The sequence below is a fragment of the Aricia agestis genome, chromosome 8 (assembly GCF_905147365.1).
Source record: "Aricia agestis chromosome 8, ilAriAges1.1, whole genome shotgun sequence".
NCBI lineage: Eukaryota > Metazoa > Arthropoda > Insecta > Lepidoptera > Lycaenidae > Aricia > Aricia agestis.
Window position 1 is genome coordinate 9,841,313 of NC_056413.1, and position 25,129 is coordinate 9,866,441.

Sequence of the window (25,129 nt, forward strand, 5' to 3'; positions counted from 1 at the left end):
CGAGATTTGTGTTCGCAAGCCTTCCGCCTACACGAAACAGACCTTCGTCGACATATGCGTTTAACTTAGCGAAAGATTTAGGCAAATTACTATTTGACAAATTAAGTTTAAATTCTTCGGAAAAATGAACACTTTGTACATCGCGTAAAATTGCTAATTCTGCATAATTTAAATGTTGAATTTCAAATTTACGAGGAAGCTTCTTTATAAAGCGAAAAACTAGAATGACTATGCGAAGAAGTTTTGGCCATGAGGAAACGCGTCTAGCCAACTCATATAAAGGCGGGTATACACGTTCAACTACATTAGTATTTAATACGTTAATTTTAATTTCAGGCGGGTCGACACAGCTGCTAGTATCGAATTTTTTAAGCGGCCATTCCGTAACAGGTAAATGAGCAAAATGCGGGCCATTATAGTATAACGGATGTCTGACTAACTGATTTGGAGTCAAGCCTCTGCTCAGACAGTCAGCAGAGTTCTCGGTACCTTTAATATGGTAAAAAATTTGCGGGTTTACATTTTCTTGAAGCTGTGCCACTCTGTTTGCTACATAAGTTTGCCAGCGTGCGGGAGTTGAATTAATCCATGCTAACGTGACCATACTATCAGAAAAAGCGAATGTATTGTGTACGTTACAACGACTGCGATATGTATCTTGAACAGTACTTATTAATTTAGATAACATTAAAGCGGCATTTAATTCTAATCTAGCGAGCGTGATTTTTGTTTTAGACGGCGCTACTCGTGACTTAGCACACAGTAAGCTAACCATAGATCGGCGAGTTTCTTTACAATAAACATGAAGATAAACTACTCCACCGTATGCGCGCTCGCTTGCGTCGGCGCAACCGAAAATGGTGAGAGTTACATGCGGTTGAATACCTACAAATCGCGGAATTATAATTTGCTGTAAACAAGGCAACTCATTCACGAAAGTGTTCCATAAAGAAATTATATTTGCGGGCGGTGGGTCATCCCATTCTATATGACTTTCCCATAGCGATTTAATAATTAATTTTGCTAAAAGCGTGACAGGAGCTACGAATCCCATCAAATCCCAAATCCTAGCCACAAATGAAAGGATGTTACGTTTAGTACACTTACGGTCATCCTCTGTAACGCGAAAACAGAAATTATCTGAAGCGGGCGACCACTGTAGGCCTAATATTTTAAGGTTTCCGTCTGAACCTATATCAATTAAATCGGTCACTCTAGCCTTAGAAGGCATAGCACCAAGAAAATTTGATGAATTACTAGCGAATTTGACTAAGTCAAATCCGCCGGCGGCGAACAAATCAATCAGCTGTTTTGACGCGGTTATAGCTTCAGCGGTATTTCTAAAACTCAGGGCAACATCATCTGTATATATTGCGTCCTTTTCTAAGGCTGCAACCGCAATAGGAAATCGTGAACGTTCATCGTTCATAAGTTGACGTATTACGCGCATGGCTAAGTACGGACTACATGTCATACCAAAAGTTACTCTATTAAACTGATACAATTGAATAGGCTCATTCGAGTTAAATCTATACAAAATTCTTTGATATTGTCGAAAGGACTCTTTAACTGTCACTTGTAAAAACATTTGTCGAATATCAGCGCTTACCGCGACCGGAAACAGTCGGAAATTTAAAATAATTCGAAACAAATCCGATTGTAAATTTCTTCCTGTGTGTAAAATATCATTTAACGAAATACCTGAGGATGTTTTCATACTAGCATTTAAAACCATTCGAACTTTTGTTGTTAATTTATCTCCTCTGACTACAGCGTGATGCGGAATTACATAATATTGATTCGAATTAAGCGTGTTGTTATTTACAATTGTAATATAACCCTTTTCTATATACTCATTTATTATTTTATCGTACTCACGTTTAACTAGCGGATTTACTGACAAACGGCGTTCGAGAGATAAAAAGCGGCGCTCGGCGATATGCCTAGACTCTCCTAGCGACGCGGGGTCAGCCTTAAATGGTAGCGCGACCGAGTACCTACCATTACTATCTCGCGACGTAGTCTGTTCGAAAATATTTTCACATTCTTGTTCAGCGGGAGTTAAATAATTATCACTAGGTAATTCTTCCGTATCAAAGAAACGGGAAATACAATTTTCAAACGTACAATTAAAATTACAAAAGAAAGTTTGAGCGCGATCGTCAGTTGACGCGGTCTGAGCTTTGCCTAAAATCAAAAAACCGAGTGTAGTTTCTATAGCGATAGGTTCGTTTGAACCGCGAGAAAACTTACGTTGTAACAATATGCGAGCGAATACTTCACAACCGAGTATCATATCAATCGTACCGGGCTGGTAATAATAATTATCTGCGAGCGGCAAATCCTTTAAATAAGATAGCGAAGAAATGTCAACTTTACATGAGGGCAATTCACTAGTAATTCTATCAACCACGTAAGGCTGTATATCAAACCGAACCTTATCATTTAAGCGAGAAATTAATTTTAAATTTGTTAACCCGCAGGGGTTATTCACAACATCACCTAAACCAGAAACTTGAGCGTTTTGAGCGGAAAATAGCGGTAAATTTAAGCGATCACAACATTCACGCGTAATTATATCTTTCATAGAACCAGAATCTATTAAAACACGAATAGGTATTAATTTTTTCGTATCAAACTGTTGGGCGTAGCATACCGCTGTACCTAAAAGTACAGTTTGACAATTATTGTAAATGTTACGCGAAGGGTCAATGACCTCCGAGTGCGTATTCGTAACACAAAGCGAAATATTTTGATTGTCTCGTGCGGAAGCGAAATTAATTTGTTGCACATCCTCTGACTTAGAAGTGCGTGCGGGCGGGAAATGCGCGGGTGCGTCTGCAATATGCGCGGTTTGTGCGTATGCGTGGGGAGCGTGTTCTTCATAAGAAGCGGGAGCGGGAGGGTATGCGGGAGGGCGAAGCCCTAAAGAGCGAGAGTTGCTGCGTGTACTTACGCGGGGAGGGGAATTCTCATATGCGGGAGAATAAGAGGGAGCGTTGTTGCATGTATTTATGCGGGGAGCGGAATTCTCATATGCGGGAGAATAAGAGGGAGCGTTGTTGCATGTATTTATGCGGGGAGCGGAATTCTCATATGCGGGAGAATAAGAGGGAGCGTTGTTGCATGTATTTATGCGGGGAGCGGAATTCTCATATGCGGGAGAATAAGAGGGAGCGTTGTTGCATGTATTTATGCGGGGAGCGGAATTCTCATATGCGGGAGAATAAGAGGGAGAGTTGCGTGCTTCTATTCGGGGAGCGTGCGAGTAGGCACCAGCGCTGGCGCGCGGAAGCGAACTATTATAGCGAGCTGCGGCTGCGGGCGAGCGGGAAAACATTGCGATATGTTTATCATTGCGGTTATGATTAGGTTTTGCGGGAGTATTTAAATTATTGTTATGACCTTCAGCGTGAGTCATTGTATTAGCGAAAGTTTGTTTTGTAGAATCCGAAAAATGTATAAGCGAGTGATGATTACGCGAACAAAAACGACAACGTTTAATAGAATTACAATCTACTATTGAATGACGGTGGCTAAGGCAATTAAAACATAATTTATTAATTTTCGCGTACGTATAACGTTCAAAGGGATTTAATGATGTAAATTTAGGACATTTATACAACTGGTGTTTATCAACATTGCAACAATTACATTTTAATGATTTAGTTTCATTAAATGCGTATGGAGACGGTGAATCATACCTACTTTGAATGTTGACAAATGTTTTAAACGTTTTATTCTGTGTCGCGGCGCGAGTTTTGTAAGAATTAGTATTGTTATTGTTCTGTGAGCTCGAAAACTTTACAATATTATTAACATTGGTGCGACTTAGAACGCGATACTGGTCTCTGATAAATTTAATTAATTCAGATGATGTTGGGAATTCTTTGTTTTCTCTAATATGCATTTCAAAACACTTAACAGTTTCTAAATCTAACGATCTCAATCCTAAGTGAACAAACATGAACTCAGCTAAATTTGTTATATCGATTTGTTTTAAAGCGGACACAAGCGTCGAGTATTTATCTACAAAACCCTCCAAAGCGGCCGGAGTTGCGGTATTTATTACTGGTAATTTAAGAAGTTGGTTAAAATAAGACACTGCAAGTGAACGTTTATCGTTATATTTGTCACAAAGTGCGGACCATAATAATGAATAATTGTCGCCCGTAGGTAAAATTCCTTTACTTAAGTCGAGCGCGTGCCCCGTTAATCTACCAAGCAAATATTGCATTTTCTCTGAGTTGGATAAAGTATTATTACTATGTATTATGTTGTGGAAATTTTCATAAAAAATAGACCAATTTTGAATGTCCCCGTTAAAAGAAGGTAATTCTAATCGCGGCAATCTAATTTTAGAATTATTGTCGTTATCATGATTACAATTCGATTTTACAACGCTTTCTTTTGATTCTATGGTGGAGCGGTTGGCTACTTCAATTTTGACTCGATTATACAAGTCATCAAATGCGAAAATTTGCTGAAAATCAGGCGATGCGTTAGGATCAAGAATTAAAGTTAACTCATTTTTATTATTAATTGCGGAAATAAATTCGGCGCGGATACTATCTATAGTTACGCAATTGGTTAAAAAATCTTGCGAACTTCTAGTGGGCGCGGTCGATATTGGAATCGAATCAAAAACAGATTGCATACGTTGAAAATACGCAGCGGCTTTAATTTCAGCGAGTTTTAAGTTCCGTTCGCCTGCCATTTTTGCTGAAGCGTCAGCGTGCTCATGGCTTCGCGTCGTCGCCATTTTGTTTTACACAAATTATACGAGAAAAAGCGAGTTTGCGGATAAATTTAACTAAAAAACGCGGTAAATAACGCACAAATTAAGAATATTATGCGGCTCGTATGGACCAAATGGTTTCTATGCGAATTTAGTGGACTGTATTAGGTTTAAAAATTTATAAACTATGAATCGTTACCACACCACAAGTTAACATCTGCTGCTGCATGAATACACCAATATAACAAATTAGAGATCTTACCTTGGATGGGAACAGCGGATTTTCAGCGTCACATGTATAGGGGGGCCCCCTTTTTTAGCGGTTATAGAAAATTCGCGGCTTTTAGCGTAGCGCGGTGCGGTGCGCGGAGCGCGGCTCAAGCGGAACAGAAGAACTTCACTCTTTTAGTCCTGCGGCCACGATATGCGACGAACTTCACTATTGGCGCAAGTGGCGCCAAACTCGCGTAGCGGATATCGAGGGAAAGAGAGGATTATTAGGACAGGATCGATAAGACCTCGTCCAATGTCATAACAGTGCACAAACACAACAACAGATGGCGTTATAAATTATATGCGGCAACAATTCATAGAAATATAACAAACGGCGTCTTCAAAATATATTATCAATCATAACTTGATAGCTTCTATCATCAAGGTAGTCTTTACACCACTCTAAGATTTTACCTCTTAATCCACTACGAGTACTTTCTAATCTTTTAATCAGCAAGTCGTGACGCAAAGTATCGAACGCTTTACTATAATCGATAAAAATTAATATTACATGTTGTCTATCATTTAAATTATAGTTAATTTCATCGGTAAAGTGAGATAGCAACATTGTTGTACTTTTGTTTGGTTGAAATCCGAACTGTGCATAAAATGTTATTTTTAGTATAGAAGTTTTGGATTTTTTCGCAAATGAACTTTTCAACTATCTTGTTTAATACGGGTAAGATGGTAATTGGCCTGTATTGAGCATAATCTTGGGTACTTCCACCTTTGTGTATGGGGCGGATAATCCCAGTTTTTAATGCGTTCGGATAACGTCCTGTACTAATAATCGTGTTTATAAATCTTTTAATTGTATCCACTATTCGATCAGATAGCGTTATGATATCCATGGCACGTATATTATCAATCCCTGGTGATTTATAGGGATTCATTTTTCTAATGAATCTATTGAATCTTAGATACTATTGTTTAGACAATGCTTACACGGCCAGTCTGAGATCAGCTGAGTTTCAGAGACAAGAGTTGAAAAAAATATGATAAAGTCAATATAGTCAATATTTTTTTTACAAAATATAGGTAGTAGTCCTAATGTCTTAGGTTAACTTAGGTCGAATTTCGACCATTGGGCGATCTCTAGTTTTTATAAAAACGTTTCTGACACTAACACTAGGAGTGGTTGAGTAATAAGTAAACACACTAAAACACTTTATTTACTAGTTATGCCATTAGATAAATTCAAGGCAACAATTAATGACATGTATTACATTTTTATCTACCTGAAATGTGTGTTTTAGTTTATGCGTGCATCGCGTGTGTGTATAGCAACAAGAGATAAGTGATTTTTACTACTGAGTATTTAGTTTTTTCTCTTCACGCCCATTTGCGCCAGTCTGGGTTAGACTTAACCCTGGCTTAAAATTGAAATATTATATATTTCTCCTTCTTATGTTATTGATTTAATATGAAAAACCAAATATATTATTATTATATAATATTTTAACACAGGATTAACCTATATACATAAATAACTATGAATGGCCAAATTGGCCTTTGCTTACCAAAATCAACGTAAAGGAACACGAAGATGACCGCAGTTAGATAAACTAAGCACATGGTGTCCAGGTAAAACCCGAACGTCGAACCCGCACCCAGCACACCATTCCATGCCGCCGTGTGGAGATCCTGTAAAAAATTTTTTTCAATAAGGGAGATCGCAGACGGCACACTTTTTGTGTGATCGAGTCTGCGGCGCACACACAGTCGCGTCGGCGCCGTCGGCATGGCGCGGGCGCGGCCATGCAAACTGTATGTGCGCCGCAGACTCGATCACACAAAAAGTGCGCCGTCTGCGATCTCCCTAATTGATCTTCAGACTACAATCATACTAAAAATATGTGATTTTGGAGAATCTCGTCCATAACGACATTAATGCAATAACGAAGAACCAGGCCCCTAGTCAAAACGCATTCGCTAGTTCCGATAGCGAAGTTAGCGAGCAAGCGCCATGAAAATGAAAATGAAAAATCTTTTATTTCTAATCTAATCATTCATAAATCTAATCGGTTAAAAATTAACACTTTGGGTCAATTTATCTAGTGCAGAGTCGAAGGCATCGAAGCGAATTATTAAAACTGAACATTACAAATTCAACCTTAACTCTAAAGCGTTAACGCACTTTATTACTTCTGAGAATTTAAAAAGGCGCGCGCATCCGCGCGAATTCGTGTAAGTGCGCCTGACCCACGCTGATTGGCCTCGCAGAAGAAATGTATGCGTTACGCTCTGGAGTTAAGGTTGAATTTTCTGTGTTCAGTTTTTGGGAATTCGCTTCGCTTCGACTCTGCGCTATTATAAATTGACCCTTTTCGAACGTCTATAATATGAGGCCTACCGCCTACCACCTTGAAACAGCGATGCGTTTTCCCGAATGATATTTTTTTTTATATAAGCAGTCTATTTTTATTATCAACAATTCAACATATTGTATTTAGTGTTACAGGTAATGAAAATAGTTCTACCTGATGTCGATCGAACTCTTTAATTAGCCTCTTTTGTGCTCCGGCAGATCGTATCGTAGCTATTCCACTTAGCGACGAGGTGACCATACCAAATACTGGACTTTTCGCTAAAAAGAAAACAAAAAGTTCATGGAATGTGAGATTTTAATTTTGTTTTAGTTTTTCATTTCAATTCCCTAATGGCCGCACTAATTGGAGAATAATATTACCGACAATACAGTTTGACAAAATATGTACAACGTAGGTACATGGAGTTTATTTGAAAATCGTCTTTAAGGCCATCCCCTAAGCAAACGGTCTTGACCATACATTTGCCGGGTTGCCGAGACTGCACCAAAATCCTATTTTTTACTTAACCTAGTTCAAAATTTACCTAAAAAAATTCAAACGGCGAATATATTATAGTTAATATAAATTATTGTCCATCTATTGGCGTCTGTTTCAAATAAACGTAATTTGTAAATACTAGGGAGCTGTTGAATGTATGTTTGAATTTAAATAAATTGGTATTCATTCGAAAGCTAATAATATACTTACTAACACCCTCCAAGCGCTTAATCCCTTGCGCCGTTTTTAGATAAATTTTGACGAATAAAATGAAGAATGTCAGCAACATGATAGAAGGTATCATCGTCCAGTATAGTGCTATGGCGTTTAGGACAATGATGAATATTAAGTTGCCGTAAATTTGAACTACGTCTAGCAACGTTCTCGGCAGAATCTCATCTAGAGCTCCCATATCTTTGGTGAATCTGTTAAGAATTCTTCCTGAAATCAAATGAATTGAAAATCAAAATAATAATGGTGTTTTATAAACAAAAAGAGGGGTAAAGGACAAAAAAGAAAATATAACGAAATAACATAATTTATATTTTCTTCTGAATAAAGAAAAAATATTATTTATCTCTTAACACCATTTTATGAATGATTATAATCTATATAATAATTATAGAGGTAGATATTGTTATCTTAACAGATAAAAGAACAATCGATTATTTACTTACCTGAGGAGCTAGTGTCGAAGAATCTCATTACTCCCTTCAGCATGGTAGAGAACATGGAATTGTGAAGCGTCTCAGAGGCCCTCACACACAGCGTCGCGAAGGGGAACACACGGATGTGGGTTAGAATGATACAGAGCAGTACTATCACTCCGTTGACTATCAGATATTGACCCGTGGTTAGGGCCCCAACTTGGACGTCTAGACCGGGATCTATAAAAAAAACAATCTGTTGGTCATACACGAGTCGTGTATAACATGTCGTGTTAAACACGACGCTTACATGTTGCTGTATTTATCTGATATGTTGAAGAGCGACTTGACGAATAAAGACCATCGAGGAAGTTGATTCCTATGCAATTGACAGACCAAAGTAATTTGGTCGATATGTCAATTCAGTGTTAATTGTGATCTGTCAGCTAGGTTTGACGCAACCAAACTACTTAGGTCCCCGATTTGCATAGGAATCAACTTCTCTGATAGTACATAATATTTTTATTAATCAGGGGCCAGAGATTTTATAGTTTAAATGTGGAACAGAGGTTGACAAAAAGGTACATTTTTACTAACCTAATTCCTTTCCAACCATCACTTCCTCGTATATAGCCATTTGGTTTGACCTGAAATTAAAGTAGTCTATAAAACCTTTCTCAGGACTACTAAGGAATAAAAAGTAGGTGTATTTGTATTACCAGTAGCTGACCCAGTAGTCAGCGGCAGCTGCACTGCCTGCGGCCAGGAGGACCAGACCTACGACATAGGATATGTAGCAGATGCTCCCCCCGGACGTGAAGTATGAGGCTATCACTGCCCAGCGCAGGTTCCCTGACTCTCTCTCCTCAGCAGCCATCTCCTGAGCCTCAAATACCCGAACGTCCTCATCCTCTGATACTGAGACACTCCTCTTTTTCTTCTCGTCGGTTTTCTAACATTACGAAAGATACGATAATATAGCAATTAAAATAAAGCAAACAATTGTCTCTCTCTCTTGGTAACAAGAGCTCCCATAGAAGGGGCCGCAAAAAAAAGCATTACGAAAGACAAGTACTTTCATTTTAGTAAAATATTGATGGATAATAAATATTTAATGAAGCCAAAAAGCCAAATAGCCATCCCCATCCTCATAATTACTTACTTCGGCACCAACACTATCAGTTTCCTTGTCTTTTCCCTCGTGTAACGCCGACAGCATCAGTGAGAAGTCTTTCCCAGATGCTGCGAGCTCGTCAAACGTGCCCATGTTCTCGATTCGACCCTGTTACAATATAAACAAACATTAGGTACGGTAACTGTCTCATGTCTTTAAAATCGATTTCTTATTTTGCTATTAACTATTATTATTTAAAGAAAATATAATATTATCTACATATGTAACTGCTTTAAAAACATATTCAATTATAAATTCACCAAAAATAGACAACTACTAAAACTTTACAATGTCTAGTCTAAAATACTATAATTCTTTATTCTTCAGTCAGCATACGCCAACAGTTATTCGTAGTTTGTTAATGAGTCTGAAACTACAAGTAAAATTTTGAGCTTAACGATGTTAACGAAGCAGAAAATATACGTGGTTAAATATCAAGCATTGTGGAAATATTCTCCAAGAACGAGCCGTGTTATTTATCGTTGGTATTTACGCACTTCGACATAGTTTTTCTAACAACCAAAATAACATCAAAACCGACTCGAAATACTTCGCCAACTTTAGAGGAAAATGGGTTATTCTATAAAAATGGGTTCAATATTTTTTGTGTAACCCCTTAACAATATTCTTAAAACATACTTTAAATATAAGGTAATTCGACTTTGCTAGAATATTATAGCAACCATCTATAATCGTTCAACATAATTAAGTTAAACGATTATTATGGATCATTACAAAATAGGATATAGGTATATAAAGATCTACTTGATTGTAAGTAAACAATACTATACAATCTATATTTCGAATTTTCTATACGTGTGATTACACTGGTCTATCTGCTACTTGATCTGAAGTATAACTCATTGATTGAACTATTATTATGTGCCTGTCATTTATATTATTTAGGAAATTAACAATTACAAGTGGACCTATCATAAAATGTGTAACATCATGGCTGAAAGAAAGTCTTCACATAATATTATAATGCAAAATCTAGAAATATCTTGGTAAGCAAAACTTCTGCTGCTGAACTTAGCTGTGTTGCGTGGCATAAGATTTGAAGATCCAATTAAACATTGCCCTCAGCGAAGTCAGGCAAATTGAGTGATTCTATTGGTTCTAAAAAACAGAGCCTTCGCTACGTAACTTAGCTCTATTCCAGTGGAAACTCACCCTGATGGCCTTTATTATATTACCTCATTGAGTACGACGATGAAGTCGGCTGCCTTAAGGAAGTGTATCTGGTGTGTGACGAGGATGCGCGTGCGGCCGCGCAGGTAGCCGTTGATGCAGCCCTCGAACAGCTGCCGACCCACGTTCGCGTCCACCGCCGACAGCGGGTCATCCAGCAGGTAGATGTCAGCCTGGGTTGACAGAATAGAGTCGTATCTTTCTTAGATATGGGGTATGTTCCAAAATATGACTCAGTTTCAGTGTTGCCAGATCAGGGGATTTCCCCCTGGATTTAGAGGGTTTTCGACCAAGATAGGGGCAAAATAGAGGCAAAATATCGGGATTTCCCCCTAGATTTAGCTAGATTTAGGGGGTTTCGACTAAGATAGGGGCAAAATAGGGTATTTCTGGGGGGAAATCAAATAAGTTCAGGGGGAAGTCGTCGAGACCATCTGGCAACACTGATCAGTTTACAGGAGAGTGTTCATGACGCCATAAATCCGATACGACGCCCAATAATACTTGGGTGCCACCATAATTTTACTGGTGAAACAACTTTATAATATCATGTAACATATTTTGCAATTACTTTCCAACAAAGTGAAAAACCTAAATGTACTGGCCAGTATATTCTGGAATCAATCACTAGTATGGCGTCTACTCTTGACGTCATAAATACTGGACAGTACACTGGATTATATTTCGGGACTCGCAAATAAAGTCGCCTAGAATATTGGAACAAAAAAGCAATCACCTCTCTGTAGACGGCGCGGGCCAAATTGATTCTGGCGCGCTGTCCGCCCGAGAGGGACACCCCCCTCTCCCCCACTAAAGTCTGGTCGCTGTACGGGAACTGCTTGAAGTCCTTTTCGAGAGCGCACGCTTTGCATACCTACAAAAAATTAAAAAATGTTTACTATTAATACTTCGATCACAGTTTTCAGGAAATGCTATTGTATTCTATTGTTGTCGCGATCACCGGTGCTCTTATGGGGCTTGAAGAATTATGTACAAAAAATTTGAAAACTTAATAAATGTTAAATAGAAGCAATGCAACGTCTTGAATGTAACATTCCTTTAAATTACAATTCTTCACTTTTACACTTTTAGTATTTCGTGTTTACACAGTGTAATAATAACAATTTCAGGGACATTCTAGAAACTTACTTGTTTATATTTTTCGGGTTCGTAGGGTAAACCGAATAGAATGTTTTCGCGGACGGTGCTGGGGAAGAGCCAGGCGTCTTGGCTGGCGTACGAGATACTCCCGAACACCGATACCGTGCCAGACGCCGCGGGCAGCTCCTTTAGCAGCAGTTGCAATATGGACGACTAAAAAAAAGTACAAACAAGAGGTCAGTAGTCAGTACTCCAATTCACCGAGAAATTCCTCGCTTGAAAACATGTAATTCGCAAGCTCGCACTCGAATTCTTTTTGTCGAAATAAAAGTTCTGGAACCTAAAAATTGTTGACACTGCGAACACAAGTATTTGAGATCGTAGGTTGAAAATGTAGATTTAAAAGAATTTAAGGACTTTTGAATGTAAGGAAATTTAAGAACTAATGGATGACCATAATACCTACAATGATTTCAAAGCTGTCTATAGCTAAGTATCGACTTGGCTCTCGTCGATCGCGACGTAGGTACATTTACACGACGCGAATTATAGACGAATATGTTCTACAAGTTCAACATTCATAATCGCTTGTGTGGTTTTAAATTAAATAAGCATTGATCCATCAGAGACCAAAGTGGAGAGGCCGCATTATATTCCACGTGGCCAACTCACGCTTGGCAGTTCACGGTAATGATAGACTTATTATACGCTCGCCCTTTGCGTGGTTGAATTCTCAAGTACCCTCACGCGAATCACAACGTCTTACTACTTAATACATTTTTAATCTTTCGTGATACTTTATGACGTGATAAATATCCACGTAGAAATAAAATCCATACTAATATGCGAAAGTGTGTGTGTCTGTCTGTCTGTCTGTCTGTCTGTCTGTTACCTCTTCACGCCCAAAACGCTGAACCGATTTTGCTGAAATTTGGCATGGAGATACTTTGAGTCCCGGGAAAGGACATAGGATACTTTTTGTCCCGGAAAAATGTACGGTTCCAGCGCGATAAACGAGTTTTGGCGCAACGGAGTTGCGGGCGTCATCTTGTGCTTACTATTTCAAGATTAATTTTTTTTTTGAGGTAAGGCTTAACGCACCCCCATTGGGAACAGAGGCCGGGGTGTATGGACTCCCGAGGCGCGTGGTCTACCAAATAAAACCATGGAAGTACTTCTTGGTAAGTAGCTTAAAATAGAGTCGCGGGAATAATAAACAGCACGGCAAAGTTTTTAACACCTAAAACCTATGCACACAAGTAATATATTATTTCCCACATTTCAGGCATTGCACCTCAGCTCCTGTCGTATATTCTGCATTATTTAAATACGTCACGAAACGTTAACCGTTGTCTACTCAAATTAGCATTTTCTATGCATTTATGATATGGACCACTATATTTTCGTCCAACTTATAATAAATAATGCCGTTTAAAGTTTACTCAATATAGAACACGTGAATAACTGTTTTAATATTCGGAACATGTGGGTAAATGTGAAATATAATGTGCAATTTAATGCGACAATTTGAAAATCATTAATGAAATGTTATGATGTTGAAAATAGGCCGTTTTAATTTGGTTTTATCGGAATGAACTGTGTGACTATAACATTATACGAAGAGGATAAATCCTTGATCTACTATAGTCGAAGGTCCCGATTCTTTTGCTCATATTTTGGATAAATACTTAATCAATGTTAATCTTAAATTAATCTTAAATTTAGGTGATTACACTTCATGGGGCAGACTAACACAAATCGAACCAAAATTCGACACATAACAACACTTTTGATTTCAGACTATTTGGGCTCGAAATAGTCCGAAATAAAAAGTGAGAGGATCTAGAAAAGCTAAAAAAGGGATTATAAAATCATTCCTTTCTAGCTTTTGTAGCTACCGCTAGTACCATCGAAGAGATAAATAAGACCTAGGGCCGGTATAAATAGTCAGTACTCAAGATGCATCTCGGTCTCAAGACACGGTTCAGGCTCTGTGATTGGTTGGCTGTCAAAATTTGGACTAATCATAAAGCCGAACCGCGTCTTGGGATATTAGTATGTGAATTGGTCTGATTATGTCGATTCAATGTTTAGCTGTGATCGGTCGGATAGGTTTGACATAACGTGACCAAATTACGCAGGTCCGCCATCTGCCTATGAATCAACGTATGATAGTACCTTTCCGGAGCCGACGGATCCGATGATGGCGCAGAGTTTCCCGCGGCGCAGGCGCACGGAGACGTTCCTGAGCGCCAGGAAGTTGGCGTCGCCGGTCCAGCTGCTGCTCACGTCACGCAGCTCCACCGCCAGGTCGTTGGACACCGACAGGCTGCGACGGAACCTCATGTTCGACCGCAAACCTGGATGTTATAATTATTATACAGCATTCATTAAAATATATACATAAGTACTTACGAATATTAAAAATGTAAGTGTGTCTGTCTGTTAACTCTTCACGCGCAAACCGCGAAACAGATTTTGATGCAATTTGGTATGGAGATACTTTGAGTCCCGGGAAAAGACATATGATACTTTTTATACCGGAAAAGTGTACGATTCCCACGCAATTATCGAATTTTGGCGCAACGGAGTTGCAGGCGTCATCTAGTATTATTATAAAAGTTTGTCTGTCTGTGTGTCTGCTATTTCTTTATGCTTAAATCGCTTAAATGGTTTAGATGATAGAGTTATTCTGGGAAAGTTTTTGACGCAAAAAAAATTATAGTTATAACAAAGATATTGCATGACATTGCAGTTTTTTTTATTATTTATTTATTTATTGATACACAAAAAAAATTATACAGTTAACAAATAACAGTGTTAAAAAGCCCATACTGGGCTTGTGCTAACACGGCCTCACGGGATATAATAAGTAACGCTACAATGGAAAAATTAAGTAACCTACGGCTAACATATCTTCTCATATTTTATTAAACTATTGAATTGTCTAGTATAGAAATATAATTGTATGCACCCGTATTATATTGAAACATTTATTATCACTTACCCATGATTTCGTTTCCAAGATAAACATCTTTCTTTTCTTGATACGAAATCGGTAGTACTGAATTATGCTTTTTCTTTTTAAGACTACCCTCCAAATTGTTGTATATGTGGTTTGGAGACTGTATCAAGTCCGGTCTGTCCTCTGGAATAAAAAACGTTGTAAATAATTTCCTAGTAAATAAATAAAAACATAAATCTTAATTTATTTTGTCCGTTGCAACAATTCTTACCAAAATCTAAAAACTCCTGCAACCTTTGCAGCGATACAATTAGCTCTGAGGTAAAAGATATGACCAGGGGTAAAATTAAGGTGATGTTGATTTGCGCCGCATCCATAAACTGCTGTAGAGGATATATCTGAAATTATACGTAGAATTTACTATTTGTCGGTCTGAATACGAAAAGAAAGTTCATTGAATTCGGTTGTTTCTCATTTTCATTTGCACACGAAAACATTACTAGTACGCGACGACACAATATGTTATGTAAGCCGGAAAAATATTATCGTGTGCACGTAAGAAAGAGAGGCAGCTACATGTAAATTCACCAATTTGTATATATCTGGCGACTGGAATAATAATACTCTCTGATAACCCAGTGGGACGGAAAACCGACAAGACTAACGAAAGATCAGGCGCAGGATCGACTTTTTACATGCCCATCCTACGCATGGATCATGTCTCGTATCAAACAATCAAGTGATCAGCCTGCATTGTCCTAACCGAACTTGGAAATAACACTTATCCAACACGGGAAACGAACCCACGACCTCCGAGTCAAGAGCCACGCACTAAACCACTGGACCACGGAGGCGACTAGAATGTACAAAGGCCGACTAGCAAAAAAATCGATTGCCTGAACGTGAAAGTAACAATTATACAGTTAATTACTGACTGCATAGTTTTTATTATTCGTAGCTGCATCGGTTTTATTTTAACCCATACAGTAAATGTAAATAAAAAAATGAATGTACGGCACAACACGATTTGTGATGCAATATCATCATTCATCACTTACTTCCATATTATAAGGATTATATTTACTTTGTTATTACAACTACTTCATTGACACTGTGCAGTTTCGTATCTTGCAATCATTTTTTGTGTTTTCAATGAAAATAATATTCTATACTAACGCGAAAGTTCAAAGTACTATTTAAATATTCTGGATATTCAGAATAGAAAGTAATTACTATTCTAAATATCCGGAAACGTAGTTAAAATACAAACCAAGGTACAAAAACATTGCTGACATTGAACTGATAAAGCATAATTATTATTTACATTATCTGCATTTCTATTGACAGTTTCGATAATAAATGCTATTATGTGCAATAAGGATTTGCTGAGAGGTGCAATCACAATGTTATCATAGTCAGCTGGGTTAAAGACCTGACAGACCTCTCACTTCAACTGCACTATCAGTATTTACAAAGCTCTGATTACTGCCACCTTTTCAATTAAGTAATGAACCTTTAGGAAAATTATATTCGACAGTTAGAGATCAAAAATGTATGGGATTCGCCATGAGGCATCGTACCACCCGAATTATTGTATTTAAGTATTCTTGTTTAAATGAAAATAAAATACTGTGATAACCACTGTAAAAAATAATGTCAAAAAACACATACAGTATTTACCTACACGTTTGTATGTACCATCGAGGAAGTTGATTCCTATGCAATTGACAGACCAACGTTATTTGGTCGAATATGTCAATTCAATGTTAATTGTGATCTGTCAGCTGGGTTTGACGTAAAGCAACCAAACTACTTAGGTCCCCGATTTGCATAGGAATCAACTTCTCTGATAGTACATACTTCGGTCATTATGACGAATCTGTCAACATACATTGCTTTGATTAGCAGACTGGTTTATGTAAAAGTTACATAATTTTCTTAACATCATAGTGCAATAACCTTCCGAATAACATCTTATTACGTTCGGGTATTGCAACAAAAAATCCATTCAAAAACTTACCACGTTCGCAGTCAAAACGTTTCCAAGTAGGATATAAGTTAGTATGGTAACAAACAGCGCGGCCCGCTCCGCGAAAATCATGAACCCGAGGAATATGGTCCTTAGTATCGTCGCTAGCTTTATCTCTTTCAGTTCATCCCTCCGTTTCTCTCCCACTATCTTTTGGAAAGGTATTTCCCACGCGTACATTTTGATAACCTGCAAACAGTTTACGTCGTGTTTACGTTTTGCAAGGAAAACCCCGAGATTTTCCGATTTTATTTTTAATTTCATTGTTTGCGAAGGAAATATTTAATTTTAAATAAAGTAGCTAATAAGACTGTTGTGTATGTTGCAAATAATCTCAACGCACAAAACACGAACATTTTATTGCTTTGTAGTTCCATTTTGTAAAATAGCAGTAGAAAGTATACATAATAAATTGAGCCTTTATAAAATAAAATAGATAGTGGAGTACCTGAATACCATTAATAACTTCACTCATAATCTTAATTCTTGAGTCCGTCTTCCCTGCAACACGAAGTCTCACATTTCCGATAAATCTTCCGAGTACACCTGCAAATTGTTATAATACATTAAAGTTACTTTAACCAACTATTATTATGTATTCTGTGCTTTAACTTAAATATTAATCTCTAAGCACACTTCACAAAAAAAATATCACCAGAAGCAGAAATGTAGCATCCAAAATATTAACAAACTTGTGCAGAGCAGCTTTTGATGGCGCATTTAATCTAAAGGCAACAAAATTAACTCAACTCATTGAACTACATCGCTAAGTACAAAGTTTTCCGGCAAGATAAATATTATTTTAGTAAATATCATTTTTAGTTTGTTTACTTTGATGAAAAACTGTTAAGCTCTATGAAATGTTACCTTGAATAGGAAAGGCTATGATGACCAGCGCGATGAAGCCCATCAATGCCGCAACTCCCGCCTGCTGGTAGCCCAAGTAACACACGGCCATCACCTGAATAGGGATGATCCAGACGTAGTGGAGGAAGAGGAAGGCCAGGTCGAAGCGCTGCAGGTCGTTAGACAGGATGTTCACCACCTTGCCGGCAGTCGTCTCGCCCAGGGAGCCATTGTTCATCCGCATTATCTGAAATTTTTGCCAAGTCTGTCATAAAATGCTCAAGGTATAAAAATATACATCTGATTAAAGTATGGAGGCAAAAATTATTCCTACGTGATTTGAGAATTGAGATTTGATTTTCTTTAGATCTCTCATGTTAACGTTTGTAATTTATGCTACGTCTCTTACTGAGGTTGGAAATTATTTTAAAAAGGCTCTTTCTACTCAACTGTTGTAATTACAATCACGCTATTGTACCCATCTTCTACCTTTATTAATTTAATATACTTACTTTTCTGAACATAAGTGAACTGGCCGCAATTCTAAGCTTCATTCCGAACTGGTGGCAGTACAAGTTACCCTGGTGGTTGAAGAAAGCTGCGAACAAGTTGGCTGCCACCATACTGCCCGCGTAAAACGCAGCAGTCTCTCTCGTCATTGTAGAGTTGGCTGACCAGTAATTTAATAGTTCCGAGAAGATAAGAGGGGTCACGGTTCTAGAATTTTAAAATAGAAGTACCTCAAAACTTTTGTTATTCGCAGACCTCAAATGTTTTTTTTTTAAATAAGGGGGTAAACGAGCAAACGGGTCACCTGATGGAAAGCAACTTCCGTCGCCCATGGACAATCGCAGCATCAGAAGAGCTGCAAGTGCGTTGCCGGCCTTTTAAGAGGGCAAGCGCTGTTTCACGCCGGTTTTCTGTGAGAGCGTGGTATTTCTCCGGTCGAGCCGGCCCATTCGTGCCGAAGCATGGCTCTCCCACGTATGTTCCCACGTCTCCCACGTTTAGTGCATAATTACATGTGGTAAATATGTAAGAGAATACAATGGCATCTGAGTCCTTTTTTGCGTAAAAATTAAAAAAGGTTGTTTCGTACCAAAGTATTAGGAGCGTGAATATATTATTGCACAAAACGGCTTATATAAAAAAAAACTAAGTATAGCAGTAGTCCATTACATGAATGATATTACCCTATATTTGTCCTGAAGTCAGCAACAGCACCTAGAATAATAATTTACTACCCTAACGAATATGAGAATTTGTTAAATTACTTTTAAGGTCATGCAATAGCGGGAACTAGATTGCGTCACAGATGTTCGCAGGCGTTGGTAATTAGTGACTTGTCTGCGCTTCCATCACTTCAAAAGATTCAAACAACGTTTTTGTAAGAATAATTTATCCCGGATTAATGAAAAATGTATTGTGTTTAACGTCTAGACTCCAGACGCAATATAAATGTACTAATATATAAATCAGGAGCATACAAACTTGGATACAGTATTTGTATAGTTAGAAACAAAATGTTCTGTCATAATAATTACTTTTATGATAAATATGAACTTTTAATATAAATACGACCACAACTTGGTTCAGTTGGGTCAGCGCCCAACTAAAATATGCCTACAGCTAGAGTGCGATATGAAAAATTATATTCAAAAAACTTTTTGAAGAAAGCTTTTATTTTAAAAACACTCTTAAAAGACGAAAATAAATTTCTCCTTGAAATGTATATTAAGGTATAACCTCAATATACTGTACAATTTGCATGATAAAAAAGCTTGTCGCGCGATTTGTGAATAAACTAGCAGGTACCAATTTAATTAGGATTGAATTGATATTATATTTCAATACATTTATTAAATACTGACAGATCGTTAAGTCTCGCGACAAGCTTTTCTTATCATGCAAATTGTATAGTATATTGAGGTTATACTTACCTTAATATACATTTCAAGGAGAAATTTATTTTCGTCTTTTAAGAGTGTTTTTAAAATAAAAGCTTTTTTTCATAAAGTTTTTTGAATATAATTAATTTTTTGATTTTTAGATATCTCTGGGTAAATTTATTATTCAAGTCTGTTCTTAGTTTTGTTTCAAGAATTTGTTAAAATATTAAGTCCTTAATAAATCGTACTTGATTTTAATCAGTGAAAAAACCGTGTCTATATCTAGCGAGTTGATTAAATATTTCGTTTATTTCTACATGACTAAAAATTTAAATTTCACTTAACAAAAATTACCTAAAACCAGACTGGATTTGACTTGATATGACATGACACGATACGATATGACACGACACGACACGATGTGACATGACACGTCACGTCAAATTACGACACGACACGACACGTCACGTCACCCCACGTCAGGTCACGTCACGACACGACACGACACGATACAAAATGACACGACACGACACGTCACGACACGTCACGTCACGTTCACGTCACGTCACGACATTACATTCGTTTCCGAGTTACTCTCAATGAGCCCTTTCATTTGATACTCATATTGCAGAAGTGCATTAAAATAACTATGTATTCCCGTGTCTTAGATGAGCCGCCATATTGGATGTAGAATGACAGTACATTCGATATCATGATACTCTCAATGAGTTCTTTCATTTGATACCCATATTGCAGTAGTGCATTAAAAATAACTATTCCCCTATCTTGGATGCGCCGCCTTTTCGAGTTACTCTCAAAAAGCCCTTTCATTTAATATCCATATTGTAGGACTGCATAGAAAATAACTATTTCGCCATCATGGATGGTCGGCCATATTGCATTTAGAGTGATGTCACATACTACATCGTGCATGGTTATCCAAACTAAACGTATATGCAAAATTTCAGCTCAATCGGTTATAATCGGTAATATCTACTTCAAAATTGAGTTCCAAAATTCCACCGTAACATACATACTTACATACATACAGAGCAAGTTAAATAAAAGCTTTTAAAAAGATTTAATTCTGTAGTGTCAAAATCTTTAGAATGATTTTGGCTAAATTATGAAACGATTATCAATCAATTTTATAGCCAGCTCCACATTCTCATGTCGATATTATATTGTCGCTTATCACGAATTCGGAATTTCCAGTATAAAATTCCTTCGAAACTGAGTTTCGATTCGGAAATTGAATAAACAAATTAAAACAACGAAAAATGAGGGCATGCAATCATAAGTAGTTAATGCAGAGGTTTGGCTACAAAAAGTGTGACGTCATCAAATATTAACGACAGAAGCCGCGGCATGAATATTTATTGTAATATCGATTTTCCACCTCTCCCGTGCACGTGCCGCTGCACGATATTTTCCCCTATTGCAGCTATACACAACCTGCGGCCCGCGGGCCGCATGAGCCCACACGGGATTTTTTTTCAGTGGCCCGCGTGAAGTTAAACCATTTTGAAATTCACGACCACCGGCAAAATAGTGCAAAGTCGGCATAAAAGTCGTGAACATTTTTCCACTTTTAAACCGCTAACTTTAAAGAACGTTATTTTTAGTCTTAAAAAACTTTGATTGCGGCCCGCGACATTAAGACCAATATGTGTTTGTGGCCCGTATAAAAAAGGTTGAGTAGCACTGCTTTATTGGATAAAATCAGTTCCTTTGCAGGCTTCAACTGGAAATGCTCTTGGACATAAAGTAGGGAGAAAAAAGTTATCGACTGTTACGTTGCAATCAAGTGTCAATCATTACTATCAGGTACCATCAAAGAAATTGATTCATAGATTCACCTTATTTGGTTGGATTATATAAAGTCAATGTTGGTCATGATCTATCGGCTGTACTTAACACAACCCGACAAAACAACGTAGGTCCGCAATCTGCCGAAGAATCAATTTCTCTAATTACCATCCTATAGAAACGACTAATCTGCATCTTGCGGTAAAACTAAAAACAGTAGCATTCTACATCGTATTAAATTATGCATGTTGTCACGATTTATTTCATCACATCACAGAAAAAAAAAATTGATAAACAAAGGAAGTTAATTACTATAGTATTGATTTTTGGCAGTATGCAATAGCTGTATAAGTAGTTATCACATTGTAGTATTTGCCTTATGTTAGTAATATAATTTGTTAGAGCAATATCGTACCCGACCCTGATCAAACTGGTTTACTTAATGAATGTCGGAAGTCCTTTAAATAAAATTCTAGTTTTATTATAATAATACATATTTAAAATATATAATATTACTTATACATATTATTAAAATGCTATTGTATAATACTGTGCCTGTAGAGTAGTATTAATTATATTGTTATTGTTTTAACCAGCATCCTGCCATGTGTTCTACATAAATGTATGTTACGTAGAATTTAAAACACATTAAAATTAAACATATTACACATTAAAAAAAAGTTAAGACCTAAGAAGAACTTTCCTTTATACGCAACTTTGTTGTCGCAGGAAGTCCTAGCTTATCGTATGGTAACCGTAATTTTTGCCACATTGCAAACTAACCCATTTCCCGGTAAAGGACATAATATATACCAAATTGGCCTGAAATAAGTATAGAAATAATTTGATACGGTAATTATACTTATTTCATGCACTATTAATTTTTTTATTATAAAATATTCTACTTGATGCAAATCAATTTAGCGGTATAAACATAAAGAGATTTTACAAAAGACACTTTCGCATAATTATTGGTAGATTGGATAATAGTAATTACTTAATTATCAGTTAGCACACTTTTGCATATCACTTGGTTTTGCAAATAAAATTCAGGTCAGTGGTTCCCAAACTTTTTAGTAGAATAGCACCAATGTGAAAATCAAAATTTTAGGAGGAATCCAAAAAAATGAACCCCTGTCACGGATTTTGAGACTTGCTGATGACCTTTCTAAAAAATATCCATATTATAAGTACCTATTTTTTTATTATTTATAGGGCTCCATGAGCCCTATAAAGGCCTTAGGGCCAGGCCACAACACTGCGTTGCGGCGTCGCGCGTCGTATCGCAAAAACAACATCGCACAGAAATGCGATGCGATGTCGCAACGCAAAAATTTCATATAGTATAGCACTCTTTACATCGGAAATTTTCACGATGCGTTCTGCAGCGTCGTAGACTTATACGATGCGACGTCGCAACGGAGTGTTGTGGCCTGGCCCTTAGGGCTCCGGGAAACATACTTTAAGTGACGCTGAATAATTATGAAATGGATTTTGAAGTTATTCTTACCTCAGAGCCACATATATGAACTGCATGAGACCCCCGGGTATGAACGACCAGAAAAATGTTTTGACTAGGACTTTCGTGATCGACGCCTTCTTGCCTTTCGCTTTGGCTCTTTCTTCTTCTTCTATCCATTTTCTGAAAAAGAAATTGTTACTAGAGTAAAAGACTTATATGAGATATTATTTGAATCTTATAAATGCAAATGTTACACTTCAACAAGATTAAAAAATATATTAATAAGTTTACAATTTCAACAAGAATTATTTTTTCCTGCTATGTAATATTAATTTATGTTATAAATGTTATAATATGATCAATCGGAAGGAAGTTCGAGTAGGTTTGTCGTTTTTAGAACGTCTGGCCAGATTTTATTGGTTAATTACTATTTTATTAATCAGAAACCTGTATTATTTGAATTTGCATTGTCACCACACAAGTAAGTGATCTTAGCTGTTAATAGTAAAATTGAGAGTTGTGCAGTCTAGTTTTATGTTTGCGTATATAGTCTTATAATAATTATAATATTTGGATTAAATTTTACAAAAATGTTTTCTTCTTTAAATCAATATGTTACTAGCTATTTCAGGATAGCTACAATATCATAACATTATTTTATGGAATTTTATATACACAATAAGCTGTTGAAATATCTGGAGCGTTATTTTTTATGGATATTTGACTCGCAGGATTGCCGATACAAAATGCTGTAATAATACTGCAGTAGCAAGCTCCGCCATATACGCGCTGAGCTTTAAAAGCTCTTTGGAGGAAAATTAGCATATTACATAGTACTATATTGTCGGACATAGTTGTTAATATTTTAGTTCTGCATTAAAAAATATATAATCACTTTATAGTTCTTAATTCAATTCATATTTTATGTAGAAGAATTAAAATACTATATTTTTCAGCGACTTCGTTCGCACATGTGTTATCCCTGTAAAAATATCCACAACTGAACAAATAAATAATAATAAATATACTTTATTGCGCACACGTTAAGAAGAAAATTACAACATTTATTAACTAATACAGTGTACTACAATGGCGGCCTTATTACTAATTAGTAATTTCTTCCAGAATTATAATTATGAGTGTGCAATATTATAGTAGATAAGATGACATTATTATAAACTCGGTTGGAAGTCTGTTAAAGGCGGTAGAAGGGCTTTAAAACATTATTATAGACTATACTATACTACTCAAGTTAGTAAATTAAACGATTATGTACTACCTACCAGTTTCCACACACGTAGGGGCAGCCCAGGCGATAGGATTATCGTCCGAGAGACTGCCCTTATTGTGTAAAGTGAGAAGCCGCTTCTACAGAATATACGAGCAGGTCGTTGACTCTAAGTAACACAATAGTATTTCTCACGGTTTTCTTACACATTGTAACGAGTTTAAAGGTTTTATTTACCTTTTCATCCTCTTTTACTACCAAACAGTTAGTGCTATAAATTTAACTTTGTATACAATATTTTTCGGGAAAAATTGCACGTAAGGTGGGACTGATTTTTCTAGAGCAGGGGTCATCAATTAGTTTCACCATGGGGTCCATTTTAAGAAATGAAATGACCTTCGCTGTCCGCACATTACGGATATTACAAAGGTTTTTCTTTTCATCATCATTTACAATTATGTATATCAATGAGAAAAGTGTCAATTTTTGTAGCTAATTATTGTAATTTCTCTGATGTTTGGAGTGAAATTGGTGCAAGCTATTAAATCCTGGAGATGTTGGTCAGTAAGTCGAGACTGAAATATATTTAAACGAAGTTCATCTTCGAAAATGCTTGGTCTGCACACCATGGGTCGGCGGTCCGGATGCAGACCGCAGTCCGCCATTTGATGACCCCTGTTCTAGAGTATGCAATATGTGCTGCTTAGTAGAGACTAAAGGAGAAGCATTATTTTGGGAAACTTATAGTTTCCCGCATACTCATATCATAGAGAACATAAATAATGGAATGAAAGATGAACATGTAAAAATAAAGTCATAAAAGTATATGTGTATAGGCGACTTCGTACCCGTTTTCATATGTGACAGTAGGTGTTGTTTTAGCAACATTTTGTTAAAAATATAATTCTAATCCATGTGTATTTTAGGCCACGTGGAAATGTGACCTAAAATACATATGGACGATTTTATT

General features: G+C 36.9%; 1 protein-coding gene across 1 annotated transcript in view; it reads right to left on the minus strand.

Moving 5' to 3' along the window:
* LOC121729978 (ATP-binding cassette sub-family C member 4-like) overlaps positions 1-25,129 on the minus strand; it is a 45,696-nt gene that overhangs the window by 7,279 nt on the left and 13,288 nt on the right. The window contains exons 3-20 of the mRNA XM_042118759.1: positions 22,980-23,111; positions 18,284-18,488; positions 17,793-18,018; positions 17,374-17,471; positions 16,917-17,114; positions 15,168-15,294; positions 14,939-15,079; positions 14,110-14,291; positions 11,980-12,144; positions 11,567-11,704; positions 10,836-11,003; positions 9,628-9,747; positions 9,185-9,417; positions 9,063-9,112; positions 8,496-8,705; positions 8,029-8,259; positions 7,492-7,598; positions 6,532-6,655 (exon numbers count right to left, since the gene is read on the minus strand). Coding sequence (XP_041974693.1) covers positions 6,532-6,655; positions 7,492-7,598; positions 8,029-8,259; positions 8,496-8,705; positions 9,063-9,112; positions 9,185-9,417; positions 9,628-9,747; positions 10,836-11,003; positions 11,567-11,704; positions 11,980-12,144; positions 14,110-14,291; positions 14,939-15,079; positions 15,168-15,294; positions 16,917-17,114; positions 17,374-17,471; positions 17,793-18,018; positions 18,284-18,488; positions 22,980-23,111 — 2,855 coding nt within the window. The remainder of the gene's footprint in view (positions 1-6,531; positions 6,656-7,491; positions 7,599-8,028; positions 8,260-8,495; positions 8,706-9,062; positions 9,113-9,184; positions 9,418-9,627; positions 9,748-10,835; positions 11,004-11,566; positions 11,705-11,979; positions 12,145-14,109; positions 14,292-14,938; positions 15,080-15,167; positions 15,295-16,916; positions 17,115-17,373; positions 17,472-17,792; positions 18,019-18,283; positions 18,489-22,979; positions 23,112-25,129) is intronic.